Below are 16,157 nucleotides of genomic sequence, written 5' to 3'. Positions count from 1 at the left end.
CCAAACCTCCCAGGACCCTTCCTCTCTTTTTCTACAGCGCTTATGACGGCACACACACACACACACACACACACACACACACACACACACACACACACACACACACACATAAAGGACGAACCATGCCAAAATAGCTGTTGTGGCTGCCACAGTGATGGATTGTGGGACACAATCAGACATTCATTTACATTGACCTTGAAAAGGATGGATGAACACCCTCCTTCCTCCATTAACCCTTTCATTTCTCTTAACCCCAGACTCCCACCCCCCCAACCGCCCCCGCCCTCCCATCTCCTTTACCTCCGCTCTCTTTCTCTATTCATGCCCTCACTACCTTTTCATTATCACACATATTTTCCTTTCCTTCACATTCCTTTCAAATACGTTCCCATCCGTGTGTCTGTTGAGTGTTGAACAGAACTGTAAGAAGTGATTTGAATCAGAAAAGTCATTTGTGATTTATTTAAATGAGGCAAGTTCGTCTTTGCAGCAGGGTGCCAAGGGAGAAAAAAAAAAAGACACAGGGTCGTCCGGGAAAAAAGTAGAACCAGGCTTAACTTTTACTGCAATGTGACATCATCCGGCGAGAAGCTGCGGGGGCCCGTCAGATATATGCAACTGCAACAGTTTATTCTGTCACATGAAAACATATTTCTGCTGTTTACTCTGCACTGGGACCAAATATATAAGATTGATAACTCCTGTCTCACAGTGTTGAGCTGCTTTATACAGTACTTAGGACTTTTTACTCCACTGCATTTATTTTACAACTGAAGTTACTAATTCATTTGCGAACTCATAATAATTCAAAGTTAATAAAACAAAATACAACGTTATTTTTGTTTTTGGAATGATACAAAATATAATATATTCAGATCATATTAGGTGCATTGATTCACATAGTACCCAGCAGTGTATAAAGTTATTAAAATGAGCTCCATCTTTACCAGCTGCAACATTAAAGTGATGGACACATGATCCAGCAATAATAATAATAATCCAATGATATCATAGACAGTATTTGGAAATGGCCATTCTGCAAGTATATTTTAAAGCAAATACTTTTAATACTTTTAGGTTTATGATAATAAGTGAGTGTGTTTTTCATTGTCCTTCCTCTTCTCTTTCCTCCCTCCAGCTGACCATCACGTCTCCTTGTCTTCCTCCCCCACACTGAGCATCAGCCTCCATCCAAACCTCCCAGGACCCTTCCTCTCTTTTTCTACAGCGCTTATGACGGCACACACACACACACACACACACACACACACACACACACACAAACACAAACACACACTTCCACTAAGTCCACCACAGTATACACTAAGAGGGATAGACTGCACCTCAGTGATTCTTGCTGTGACTATTGTCCTCCTGGGTAAAAGACACCGTGTGTGTCTCTGTCAGTGAAAACAGCTGAGGGTCATTTACACTATTACAGAGGGAGATAAATGGATGGAGAGGGAAATGTGTGTGAGCCCATGAAGGACACTCATCAGGCCGAGCTTGCAGTAAAGAGATGGTGATATGATGACGCAGACACATGCACTGGCAGCTTCACTCCATCAATGGTCAACAAACACACTCACTGACCTTGAACATATCAGACCTTAATGAATCATTTAGGTCTAAATCCCAGACCAGAATACACCTACACTGCCTCATAATGGGTTAACATGAAGTACAGCTATTTTTAGCTGTCTTATTGCACAGTCAGCACAGTTTCTGCAAACAATATGAAACTGAACAAAACTCCATGGGAGGTAGAGATTTTAGAGCAGTGGTTGCAGGGGCGGGCTGCAGAGGTCCTGCATGTGGGCCGACAAATCATTTGCAAAACACTGCAATTTTGGTGGAAGGATGTAATTATAAATATATATAATTAAACTTATTGGCTCTGGCTGTTTTGTTTTATATATATTTAAAACAAAATGATTTAAAAAAAAAAAAAATGTTAAAAAAACTTTCATTGTTTTAATTTTTTTTTCTCATATTAAGGCCCATAGCAAAAACTGGACTATCAAAGAGCGTGAAGAAGACAGATGGTGAATCGGCAAGTGAGCTCAGCTTTCAGTTCACTCATGAGTGCTCCATCGTTCTCATTAAAATAAAAAGTTCTCTGAGATGCTTTGAAAAAGAAGAGCTCTAGACACTTTATTTGGCCTCTGTATTGTTTTGGGGCTGGATGCAATTTTCAGATTTTGTGAAGTGGCCCATGAGTTGGAAAAGGTTGGGAACAAGGAGGATATGATGTGTTTGAAATCTGTGTCAATGCAACAACTCATTAGTGACAAAAACAAGAAAACGAAAAGATTCCTGACTTAAAAATTAAACAAATGAAGTTAGTTCTGAGTCACAGTGAAATTCTTTCAGTAACCATTGTGTTGATGGCTGGTGCCTCCAAAGACTGTAAGACAAACTCTCCTTTCTAATGTTGGATTTCTACATTGAATGTTTTGAAATCAGACCCTTGCCTCTTTATCTACAGGCTTCATGGGTGCTGCGCTTCACTTACTTCTGACAGCAATGCATGTTTCCCTTGAAGAGGACATGCTCAGACAACTATAGAGATTCGTTGTATTCAATTAGCTTTTCAAATCTGGGAAAAATTTATATTAAATAAGTGAAAACACAATTCCCATCTGGTATGTTCATCAGGTTTAAAGAGCAACGTGTCAAACATGAACTGGTTCAAGCTTCTCAGCTGTAACGATTCACTGCTTTAAAGATGGTTTTTCTTCTTGGTATTTTTGCCTTCATTAGACATTTGACAGCGAGGAGGCAGACAGGAATCAACAGGAGCAAGACGGGGGTTTGACATGCAACAACAGTGTCCGGCAGGAGCTGAACAATGTGGCCGCTGTGTAACCAAGGAGACTTCAAGACTTTAAGCTTTAGGCATTTTTTACAATTTAAAGTTTTATGGACTAAACAATTCACTGAAAAATGATCGCAGGCTAAATGGATACTTAAAAAAAAGCAACTGTAAATTGTTGTCCAATCTGGAAACTATCCCATCATGCTTTGAGTGAAGGCAGGATACACCCACAGTCAGTTTGCCTCCTAGAAAATGAATCATGATACAGCATGTCATTAAAAAAAAAAAAATCATAATATCAAATTGATCGTGATCTAAAGTGAAAGAAGTAAGAATTATTTTCCATTATGTTCTATTCAGTTCAGAAAAAAGTCAAGTGGCAGACATCTGCACATACGCATAAGTCGCTCACATGAAGCAGTTAATGGCATGTTCCCACTGTTCCCTCCTTGACTCCACCACCAGTCTATTCCTCCATTCACCCGTCCTCACCTGTGACGTGATGACCTCTATAGACGCCATGAAGCGATCTGCGATGATGGACACTCCCAGGAACATGTACATGAGTGACACGAAGTAGACCACAGCTCTGGCCACCTGGTCGCCGAGGCCGGGCTGGTTGGGCTGCCAGACGGGCAGCAGGATGCCGGGCCTGCACACTGTCGCCTCCTCACACTTGCCTTTGATGCCGGGCTTGGTGCTGTTACCGTAAGACACGGAAGGCAGGAAGGACGAGGGGAATATGGAGGGTGAGACCGCTCTTAGGTCGGGGTCGCCGCTGGGCTCAATACGCTGGGACTCTGGCTGACAGGGAGGCAGCAGGAGGAGGAGGGGGAGGAGAAGGAGGATGGAGGTGGGTGAGGCGAAGGGAGACATGACAGCGCGTAGTTCCCACGAGAAGTGGGAGAGAAGGGTGGAGGCAGAGGACGGTGGGTTTAGGCTGAGGAGGTGGGAGGGGGAGGCGTCGGTAGAGCTGAGGGTGGTGCGACTAGCTCACCTACAGGGAGAGAGAGAGAAGGAAAAAAGGAGGAAGTTAGTTTGTGACACACTGAAAAAACCTTCAAATTCCAAACACAGAACTCACAACAGACCAGACAGTCTGTTGTTCTGAAAACAGCTTCTTCCTCAGAGAGTTTGTTCGTTTGACAAAAACACATCATGTTTCAATGTAAGCAACAACAAAAAAAACTGCAGCTGTTTTGACTCCTTTTCATCAACACTGTGAGACAGGAGCAGAGAGGACAGAAACAGAAAGATCTGGAGTTTTAAAATAGGCTGTCACAAAAGTACACACTCTCATAAATCACAGGCATACAAGCAGTCAGTGTGTACATGTCCAGTTAGCAAACAGCTCCAGCTAACATCTGTTCAGCTGGATATTGGCTGGCAAGTACATGTAGCAGGTGGCGCTGAGTAGAAATATGGCAGTTGCATCAATTAGTGAGATGCAGGGTTGTAGGCGGAGCGCAGGTTGCAAGGTTGGTTCAGGCCGGTGGAGTGGGGCAGGTGCACACCTCATTTTATATGCAGGTGTGCAGGGGAGTGCATGTAGTCGGTAGGAAAGTAGATTGACGTACCAAACTGTTTTTGTTTGGTTTTAGGGGTTTCTTTTGAGTTTTTTTTTGTCTAGTCCACCGTGGCAAGTTACCTGGTAGCAGGCATAAAGATGTGGGTATTGGGTATTGTCCGGGCAGGCTTCAAGTGTGACAAGGGTGTTCCTTGAATATAACAACAATGTGCGTAAATTGTGTGAAAGCGTTAACTCATTTGAGTGCGCACTGTTTCTTGATTGTTATGTGTACGAAGCTTCCATAGAGGACGGTGATAATCTCAGTGATTTTCTCTAGGAATTCATAGAATTTAGTAAATTAAAGTATGTCGTCTGCCTGGACTGCTGACATCACATCAGTATTTATAAAATGGTTGGGTAAGATCTTAGTTTCAGATAAAGAATAATAACATAAGGTGGAACTCAGATCACTTACAGACCTTCAAGAACATCCAACTCTTTTTTTACTTTTCAATGTGGAATCCCTCTCGAGAAGAGTGTGTTTACCAGAAAGAGCCCAGGCTCAGTTCTATTCTCTAGTCTTCACTGCTCATATGACAGCGGCCCTTGAACATCAAGCAAAAACTGAAATGGGTGTATTTAAACATCCAATACTAAAAGAAATAAAAGAATTCTGGGAAACGGAAGTAGGTGAAAAGAAAAATGAAAAAACGTTTTTACAAAAGAGGTGGTGAAAAAGTGAAGGAAGGAAGAAGAGATAGAAAGACAGACAGAACCGGATGTCACATGAAAGAGATGAGGAGGAGGAAGGAAGGACAGAAGAGAAGAGATGGAAAGACTGAGAGGGTAGATAAAGGTGTGCAGAGTACACTGCAGCATTATTACACTTTCCAACCTGTCTCCAACAAACAACATTTCTATACAACTAAACTGCAACAACAAGCATGTTCTGCTGGTTGGATTATGTTCACAGACAAAGTATTTTTTTGAATGGAGGAAGCGCTACATTTAGGATTCGCCAGGAGATGCTTGGCGTGGATGGATGGCATATACAAGGACACAGCTGTCACACCAGAGACTGGGGTTCAGATCAGAGAACAGAGAACAGGGAGAGGCAGAAGACGGCAGTCACAGACAGGTGAGAGGAAAGGGAAAGAAAGAAAGACAAATATAGAAGAAGAGACAGGTGGAGAGATAATGATGGGAGGAATATGGCAGAGAGTTGAAAGATAGAAGAAGAGAGTGAAAGAAGGGACAGAGAGAGGAAGAAGAGATGAGTTACCATGGTGACCTCTGGTAAAAGAGGCTGTTTGATTATATTTGAGTCACGTAAACCCGGAACTATTCACCAAATGTCACTCTACTCTGTCTGGTTATTGCCAGGTTTTGACAGCCTTCGTTGCTCCCTGTCTTGTGTATCTCTACAACTCTATGAGTGTGTGTGAGCTTGTTCTTATATCCTGGTGGGGACTTTAACCTGAGTGCACACTGACCCATGGAGGTGTCACCATGGGGACAAAAACTGACACTTTTGAGGGTTAAGACTTGGTTTTAGTGATGGGCTAGACTCGGGTTCAGGGTTAAGTGTTGTTAGGAGTGTGATGGTTAAGGTTAAGGTTTGGGTAAAGGGCCGTTGAATGCATTATATCAGCGAGTGTCCCCACAGGTATAGTGCAGCAGGTCTGCGTGTGTACACCAACTGGTGAGATTTAAACCTCAGTGTGAAACCAAAGCATGGACAGATGGACCCAACCCTGTTTCCTACAGTATGTGCATTGGCCCTTCTTCTACCTCTCTCTTCCTTCCTCTTGTTTCATCTCTCTCTCCATCTGTCCATTTGTGAGGAGGAGAGCACCTGCTAACGCCTTCTGTTGTAACACACACCTCAGATAATCTCAGTTTAGCACCTTCTCTCTTTTAACTTCTATTCTCTCTATCTCTGCACCACCGTTCTCTGTCATCATATTTAAGATTGTGTTCATGAGATGAACGACAGTAAAAAGATTTGTAAAGGACTTCTTCATTAAGGTGTTATTCCTTTCGGTATTTAATGCGTATGATATTGTCCTCAAAAAAGAGAGACTAATTTGATTTTAAGCTTCTTTTTTTTTAAGTTATCTTTTGGAAATTTTATATTTATAAATGATGTCACACACTTGAATAATTTGTGGTGAAAGACTGAAGAAAAAAATGAATGTTTCACTGATCATTTTGGTTCATGCAAACTATAAATCCATAATAAAACATAGCTTTACAATGTCCATAAGACATAGTTACAAAACAAAACTCTTTGAATGGAGTGACACACCAGCAAAAGAACAATCCCAGTTTACTGACAAACCACCAGCTGTAATGAACTGGTGGCTTCCTGCTGCTGTACAATGATAACACTTCCAGTTCAAACAACAAACCAAGGTCAGCCTCTTCAAATGTTGGATGTCTCCTCTGACAAACCTGACCACTCATCTGGAGACAACAAAGTATTTTGACACGACAAACATCACACACGGGAGTTAGATGTTTACATTCTGTGTGGTTTTGATTTGGATTTGTGTAACTACACAACGTGTTTATTCTCTGTGTTTGCTTCTCTGTATCTCCTGTGGCCTGAACCCAAAAGCACAGTAAAGGCTGCTGAACGCTTCTGCCAACAAACACAACAGGAATGAAACGAGAGTCGTGTTGTCAGGATGAAATGTGCTCCACATCCAGAAAGGTCTGTTTGTTCTCAAAAACCATCAGACAAGTAGCTCCAGGCTGCTGCTCTCCTATTGGTCCGTCTCATATTAGACTCTAATTATCAGCTAGGATGCTCAAGTCAAACGGACAGAGGCTGATGTGAATTGGCTCCAATAATAGTCTGCACACACAGTATATTCAATCACATAAACACACACAACACAACACAGCAAAGTTCACAGTGTCATCACACACACACAAACACACACTTTTTCTTCTTCTCATTTTGAGACCAGTGTTCATTGATGGAGGGCTGAAGGAAATGTCCTCCACCAAAGCCCAGGAGGGGCCCATGCAGAGGTTGTGTCAAGTGTGACAATTTACTTGCTGACTTATATGTATTTACACATAAACATGTAAATATTAACATATAAATATGTGCTGAAAACACATCTGAACTTGTCATCTGAAACCCCCACCCCTCAATGTTGAAAATGGTGCAGTCTCTCTCTGTCTCTCCCAACAGTCTGTCCAGCTATACGATTAATCTGTTTGCAGTATTTCCATGCTTTAACCAGAGCTGCTGAAGCAGCAAGACAGGGTCAGGAAGGGACGACATCTAACGAAGAGAGAGATGAATATGAAGAGGAGGCCAACATGCTGCTGTGGCAGAGCCAGCTAGGGCAGAAGCAACAGGTGAGACTGACAGCAAACAGAGACACAGAGCTGTATACATATTGTTCAGTCATTTATTTGTCTTATTTTGTAAGTACTTTGTCCTTGTTTTTCATCACTTTCACTTTTCACTCACTCTGCATCCTCTTGTTGTTTTTCATCTCTTTGGCATCAATGAGTGTCTTTTTATAGACAGACTTTCCAACAAGACATGCTAACAGTCGACTCATACAGAGTCAGAGGAAGAGGTTGATGATAGGACTCAATCAGATTTGAGGAGGGGTCTGTGCCACCCCTGGCCAACCCTCTGGCCAATGGTCTTGTGGTCCAAACTCAAACAGCCAGCTCAGCACACACTTCGTCTCATTTATCTAAACTCTTACTGCTCTGCATCTGTAAAAGGAAAGCTTTATAACACTGACTAACACTCTTTTGTACATCTGTTCTCAGTTAAGAGTTAACATGGTTAAAAAAGATTCCCTTCTTCTTTTTTTTTTCTTTTTTCTTTTTCTTTTTGAGGTTAAACTCAAACCCCATCACTTAAATCAGAATCATAATAATGCAGAGAACATTTTGGCTAATGGAAGAGAAATCGTGGCCGTTTCACCTGTAACAGTGAAGTGAGTTCAGGCGACAGAGGGAGAGTACGGAGATCCTCCATCGAGTCTGCAGTAAAATGCTGAAATACATATAAAATTAATTTACCATAAGAGTGTTGAGTGTGACTGATGATGATAGGGTGTTTTGTCAGTAAACTGATGTCATTAATGACATGAAGGTTTTATATTAATTCCATTTGTCCCCTCTGACTGTCTGTTTTAGCTGCCTGCTTCCTTCAGCCGAGCCGGGACCACCTCCAATTTGAAAGTGATAGAGTGAAGATGAGCTAAAATGAGAGTGAGGACTCCACTGTGATTCTCATATTCACCAGCAGGAGTGGATTACTTCTAACTTCTTTTGATGTATTCCCTTTTAAAAGGTGCAATTTGAGAGAAGTTATTCATTTACCTGACATGACGATAGAGGAACACGAATGAGAACCATCATTGAAAAAAAAGTAAGGACACAGGTGTGACCTCTCCATTTTATGAATCTGTAGAAGTAGAGATGTGAAATCATGCTGCTGCTGTTGACATGCGTTTCCTTGTCTCTGTGTTTCCAGCAGGTGATTTGCACAAATAGCAGTAAGACAAATAACTTAGAAATCTTGATGTTGATAACACGGAAGAGTGATGGATGAAGGTAGAGTTTAAAAAGAATTGGAAGAAGAGACTGGAAGGAGAATGATAGAGAAAGAAGGCAAGAAAGAGAGAGGAGGAAACCAAATGGGGGAAATGGCAGAAAAAGGGAGCACAAGGCAAAGAGGAGTAGAAGAAAGATGAGGGAATGGAGAGATTTGAAGGAGAAAGGGGGGCAGGAATGAAGGGTTGAAGTAGGGATGGAAGGTGCAGAAGGAGTGATACAAGGGTGTGGTAGAAGAAGGAGTGCAGGGTTAGAAGGAGTGATAGATGGTTTGAAGGAAGAAAAGAGAGATGAAAGGAGGGGGAGAAAGGTGGAAGAGCAGTATGAGAAGTAAAAGGGGGGAGGGTAACTGAAGAAGGGAAGATGAAGGGTTGATTACAGAGACGTAAAAGATGATAAAAATTGAGTGATGGAGACATAGATGGAGGTATTGAATGAGAAAAGGAGGGGGCAATTGGAGTGATGGAAAGAAGGTGAGATGAGAGGAGGGCCAGAAGAAGTGATAGAGACAAAGAAGGAGTCATGAAAGGAGTAACAGGAAATGATCAAAGTGAAGGAAGGTACGAGATGAAGGATAAAACAAGGGATAGAAAAGGCCACAGGAATGATGGAGGTTTGGAGGAATAAAAGGAGGGATGAAAGCTGGAGGAAAAAAGGAGGGACACGGAACGATGTGGACCCAAGTCATAAATATGTTTATAGTCGCCATTTGGAGTACAGGCGCAGTATGTTGCCATGACAACCAGGGGAGAGGTTTGGTGGGGTAATTAATCACCACAGGGGACGTTGAGGTGGGAGAGAGAGACAAAAAGAAAGAGAGAGGGAGGCCGAGAAATAGATGGTAAAAAGAGAGAGCGATAGAGAGCCTTCATTCATCTACAGGGGAAGACCAAGCACACACACACGCACGCACGCACACGCACACGCACACACACACACACACACACACACACACACACACACACACACACACACAACTACCACCACAGCACACAATGTTTATTTTCTGAAACAGATCCAGTTCCCTTCATGAATAGGAATTAATTATACATGATAAGAATATATGCCACCAGAATGTTGGAGTTTCCCCATTGGCTGTTGCTATATCAAAATGATTTGGCATGAACAATTTCTATTACATATTATCAGGGGGCGTTTACAGGAAGTGCTGCCAACTCAGGAACTTTGTAACTTGTGACTGTGACGTTCTGGAACCATTCAGTGACTCAAACAAGACTGGGTCAAACCTAAAGTATATGGCTGCACTGCGTACGGTCATTGTGGACAATTGAGGACGTAGTTGAAAGCTGTAAACAACTGACATCATTGCGTCCTATTTGCATTGCGCCCGGTGTCAGCTGGTTTCAGGTTTACGTGTAAGTATGAAATAGTGACTGAAACGCAGCGTTCGGCTGACCAGTGGTAGAACAATGATCACTCAACTCTATCACTCAGTCAGTCACCGACATTCGCATTATAGGGCTGTTGTGATCCAGCCAAGAAGACTTTTTAGACAAACCTTATACTTTCCATAGAAGAGAGTCGTCAGTATTACCCTGCGAGCACAAGGCTTTTCCTGGACAGGTACACCTCTTTATGCGGCTCATTCAATTGACCATGAGGCAGCTGACATTGATGTGAATGAGCATCTAACTTTGTTGTTCTGAGTGATCATTTTAGATGCAAATATAGTGGAAATATAGTTGTTGTGTTTGGTGATTTTGTCAGACAGTGTTGTGGCTATAAAATCAGGATTTTAGCAGCAGAGCAGCAGCTTGTAAATGACTTGAAAGTGACTGTTGGCTATCATGTAGTCTTAATGGGCTGTGTTTCAGTGACTGTTTTATACTTGTTCCATTTTCTGACGACAGAAAGAGAAAAACATGTAAATGAGAACAGCTTCATTGGGAATTTGTCTGTATCAAAATACTGTGTGTGTGAGCACAGAGAGGAGGAGAGAAGCAAACAGATAAAGGGCTGGAACTGGTTGACACTGGGCTGAATGCAAATACGATGGTGTCCAGCCATATACAAGGTTTTGACCTTGTTTATGATACACACATAACTGCACACACCATCACACTCACGTACATGCTCCTCTTCTTCTACTGTTTCATTCCTTATCTGTCGATGCTTGTATATCTGGTCTCTCCCATCATGCATGTTACAGTAAGTGCCTTCATTAGCCTCTGGCTGTAATCCTCCACTCATCTAACAGACTTTTAAACAGAGCATTAAACAATGATGGCTGATGCTGATAGGTCTATTCCTATTCATTTCTTTTTGTGGTGGCCGGAAAGAAAGGTAAATTTAAACCTATTACTGTAACGTGTGTGTGTGCGCTCTGTGCACACACAGTTTTCTCTTCATGGCATAGCTAAACAAATTGCATGCACACACACACACACACACACACACACACACACACACACACACACACACACACACACACACACACAGAGGCTAGTTGGTGTAGCTGGCACTCAGAATGACATGCTGACCTGACAGGGGCTGAATGTCACAGTGTTCACCTATGCTGCACTGAGCATCAACACAAGGCGCCGAAAAGAAAGAGAAGAGGCTGGACCTCAATCAGTGTTACAGCTGTTGATAAAAAATAAAATGTTGAGAGAACTGAAATTTTCAAGGCAACAAGCTTCAAGAAAATTTCAGTAGGGAAATTTTAACTTAATTTCTGAAGTTTAAGGTTTATCTAACTTTTTTAAAATGTATATATTTATCTATTTTTTTTTTTTGAATTTTACATAATGTTAACTTTCTATAAGTTAAAGTGTTATGTATGTTCCCCTGACCTCCCCTGTTGTAATCAACCTTGAATGTCTGGACATTGGTGATATCATTTTAATGATTTAATGATGATTTTAACTACTTTTCACTCCTAATACTTTTTCTTCTTTTGAGTCTCTGCGTTTTCTTTTTAACTGTCCAGCATCCGGTACTGTGTGTTTTGATTTATAGGCTGCCGAAGGCTAAGACTGGTTTCATTCAAGAACTTTCTGTGCTTCTCTAGTTTATTATGGCCAAATATGAGGAGTTCTTATCCCTGGCAATTTTAATATACACGTTTCACTGCTGATTTTATTAACCTCTTTGAGTCTTTTAGTCTTGAGCAGTCCTTGAACCTCGTGCTGTCCTGTGGTGTCTGTCCAATAAATGTTGAATTGCTAGATTTTATTGTCTCTGATAACAAAACTGTGATTTTCCATACTTGCTCCCGCCTCCCGCTCATAAGCCCCCTATCTGTACCCCCTCTTGGTCTTTTAATTCCATGTCAGCTCGCAGTTTCTTAGCTGCCTCCACCTATAATACCTGTAATCAGAAGGGCCTCTCTGTCAAGGATCTGCCAGATAATTTTAATAGAAGATGTCAGAGCATCCTTGTTGACATCCTTGGGATGAAATGTGCAAATCGTAATGCCTCCCCTGATTTCAAGAGGCTCCAAACTCCAGATATTTCTTGAATCCTAAAAGCCTGATGTTGGCTCATCAGCGTGCAGTTAAAGAAGCAAAGCATTCTTACTTTTCCAGTTTGATTGCTAGTAATTGCCACCACCCCTGGTTTTATTTCAGGCAATCAGCTCAGTGGTTAATCCACCACTGAGATATGTGAGTAATCTCTCCACTATTTCTTCTATATAAAAACATGGCATTAGGCTCCAGATCAAACCTGTGACCAGAAATCTCCTCATCTGGACTGAGCCCTCTGCCAGTATATCTCACTTCAAAGCAGAACTCAATGCTAGAATTAGAGGAGGTAACTTCCACCTAAATTCCTGCACCTGTCAACTAAACATTATCCCCACTATATTTCTGAAAGAGGTGTTTCAGACGGTGGGAACACAAATCCTCTCTATTATCGACTCTTCTTTGTTTACTGGCTCTGTTCATTGCAATTTTAAAAATGCAGTTGTTCGACCTCTCATGAAGAAGCCTACACTTGACCCTCTTGTTTTTTTTCAGACCAACTTCAAACTTATCTTTTAAATCTAAATTTAGAAAAAGAGTGTTGCCTTTCAATTAATTTCTCACATGAACAACAGCAATAATTATGAGCAATATCAGAATTCAGTGCTTTTTAAGATTACAAAGGATCTACTGCTCCCAGCTGATTCTGGTTTCTGCTCAATATTAATTCTGTTAGATCTGAGCTCAGGTTATCACTGTTACATTTAATAAGGTCAGCATATCATCAGCCACTTAGACTTCATACTATGATTTCGTTTTCAGGTATCCAATCCATAACTATTAGAATAAAATTGTTACTTATATTTGTGTACTTGACAAGTGGACCAGTACATGTATATATACCGTATATCATGCATAAACATGTTTTTTTGTGACTCAGAACATATACGGTGCACAGTTAAGCAGAGATTGACTGTATATTCTATCCTCTCTACATTAATAAATCAGTAGATGTGAACTGAACCTACCTTCTCATGCAGCTGCCTCTTTTTATTGTAAGAGTTTTATTGGCAACATACCAACAGCAACATCTATCAGTCAGGCTTTTTACAGGATTTTGTGCTGACATAATACAGTGTCCTACAAGGGACATGTGACAAACACAAACAAAACCCCCAAAACAAAATATTTCTATCTCTGATCCCCATTTGGTATGAAGCAATGAGCATGTTGCAGCTGCAGCCAGCAGCAAGTTAGCATTGTTCATTCAAATCCATTTAGTGCAATCAGTCGACCTGTGAACTGCTTGGTCTGGTACTGGGGCATGTCAGTATTTAATGAAACAAGCAGGAGTCAGAATAAGATTGATGTGTTTTTTGTGTCTACTGATTAGTAGCATTAATACTTGACTTGCTACAATGACATTTAGACAATGAACCATTAATTAATCTTAAAGAATCAACACAGGAGAGGTTTGACTACCCCTCTGCATCTTACCCATCAAGCTCCAGTCATTAGACTCCATATTAACAGATTTAAAGACAAACTGGACTTGATATTAAATTTTACCATTGAATAACATGTTAAACATGACCAGAATACCATCACAAATCCACTTCACAAATGCACACATTAATGAGTTCTGCCATCCTGAATCCCACACACTTTGTCTCTCTATTATTTAATGGCTGCTCAGTCATGGTCATCCCTCTCTCCCTCCCTCCCTCCCTCCATTCTCCGCTGAGCAAATCACACAGCAAATGATAAATCGATGTTTAATATCAGTAAGTAATTTGTGCTGAAACCGACTGGGCAGCTAAGACCGTGTATAGATGCCAAACGGGGGCTTAGGGCTAAATCTATTGTTACAGTCAGTCTACCGAGCTGCTCTCATTTCCCGGCTTCTCTGGAACTGCAGGGAAAAGGAGGAGCGCTTCCGATACACTGAGCTTCGCCTCCATTACAGCAAATAAACTACTTTTGTTACATGTATCATTAGGAGGCAAAAGGAATAACTAAAGATAGGAAACTCTGATCTGAGAGAGAAGTTATCGGTTACTGCTAAAGATCTGAACAGCATATAAACAACAGAATCCCCAACCAACAGAAATGAAACAATACTCTTTCTGCAACACAGCAATAAAAGCCCTGTTAAGAAATAAAGGCTTCCTACCCATTGAAACGCTAGAAAAAATTAATTACAGGAAGTGGTGAGTTTGTAACTTTAACACAACAAACGGGAGTGACTGAAAACAAGGCTTTGTACTAAAATACCAATATGACCAATGCCACATATCAAACAGAGGGAGTTAGAAATATAGAGCTGCCTCTAATAAAAGTCTGTTACGTTCTGGAGTTGAAGTAAATAAAGGCTAAACTGTTGTAGATCCCAGATGGAGGCTGTGCTCTGTGTTAGAGACAAAATAAGAAAGGTATTCTGTCGCTTCTCTCTTTCTCTCTCTCTTATTGTATAATATGCTCAATAGGATCATTTTGTTTATCATTTTAAACTCTAATGTTTAAAATGACAACCAATGAGACCTTTTTTAGCTTCAAGATGACATGCACACAGAGTCTTGTTTCACCTCTCAAATAAAGTCAGGCTTTGTCTCCAGTGAAATGTAAATATTAAATATTTAAATCATTTGTTTTAGGATTCTGTTCCATTTAAAAAATGACTGTGAATGGTTTGGTGGATGAACAGAGTTAAATGCTCCACTGTCACTGGTTCACCCATCCTGAGAATGTGTACATGTGTGCCAAAAAGCACAGCTTTACTTTACTGATCCCTGAGGGGGTAATTATCTCTTTATGTGTGCCATCTTCCATGGGGAGGTCAGAGGTCAACTTCAGAACAGGCTCTGGAGCCATGAGGGATTTACTGTCTTATTTCAGTCTGGTAGACGCTTTCTGTTATGGAGATTTGAACTTGGGCCTTCCAGTAGAGGAGCATCAGCTAGAAATGCTAATAAACTGTTAATAAACAGCATAAACATCCCACAGACAATCATGTATCACAACTATCATGTCCAGCAGATTCAGTGTCCCCATCTGTCCACAGCATGTGTGCAACAAGTCCCGATAAAACAGTGTAGGTCATTTAAGGTACCTGACACCTGACTCCATGTAGGCATTTTCTAATATGTCACCTTGATATCATTGTTTATCTAAGTCCTTTCTAAATCTCTGTTTTCAACATTTGCAAGTAACTTTTATTATTTATAAATAACTAAACACAAACATCTGAAATCACCCTTTCTTGGCAGAAACAGCTGTTTTGAGTGACAGTCGAATTAATGTTCACAACCTGTAGATACAACCTGAAAATATGACCAACAACCTCAGATAACTGAGGTAAACACCATGTTTTCATGAGCTACTTATAGAGGGCGTGATGCAGAAGTATTAACCTGCAGTTATTAATCTGATACGCATGAAAGCTGAAGTGGGAGATTCTCCTGAAATTGATGCAATAAACCGATCAACAGTTTCAGTGTTTTTGTCAAAGGACTCAGCCCTATACAACAACATAATACATCCCCCTTTACCAGTGAGAGAGGATCTAATAACACTCACTGACTGAATTCAGCATCATGTTTTCATTAAATATGACCTTGAAGAGGTCACCAGGTTGTGACATTTCTATAGGGCACTAATGTGAATGGTAGTGAAACATAATCAAGAAAATATCAAATGTAATAAGTTGCATTACTTTGGTGAAAAAATCCCAAAAGTTACATCACTCAGTAGTCTGTAACCTATTACATTTCAAAAGTAACCTTCCCAACAGTGGCTGTAAATTCACTAG

General features: G+C 40.9%; 1 protein-coding gene across 1 annotated transcript in view; it reads right to left on the bottom strand.

The window, feature by feature from the left end:
- The window catches only part of slc8a2b (solute carrier family 8 member 2b), a 162,010-nt gene that overhangs the window by 41,546 nt on the left and 104,307 nt on the right, over positions 1-16,157 (bottom strand). The window contains exon 4 of the mRNA XM_087175159.1: positions 3,311-3,815. Within this exon, the coding sequence (XP_087031285.1) occupies positions 3,311-3,694 (384 nt within the window). The 5' untranslated portion in view covers positions 3,695-3,815. The remainder of the gene's footprint in view (positions 1-3,310; positions 3,816-16,157) is intronic.

Source organism: Seriola lalandi, unplaced genomic scaffold (assembly GCF_002814215.2).
Source record: "Seriola lalandi dorsalis isolate HSWRI2012SDOR001 ecotype SW California unplaced genomic scaffold, Sedor1 jcf7180002054422, whole genome shotgun sequence".
Taxonomy (NCBI): domain Eukaryota; kingdom Metazoa; phylum Chordata; class Actinopteri; order Carangiformes; family Carangidae; genus Seriola; species Seriola lalandi.
This window is presented reverse-complemented; position numbering and strand designations above follow the sequence as displayed.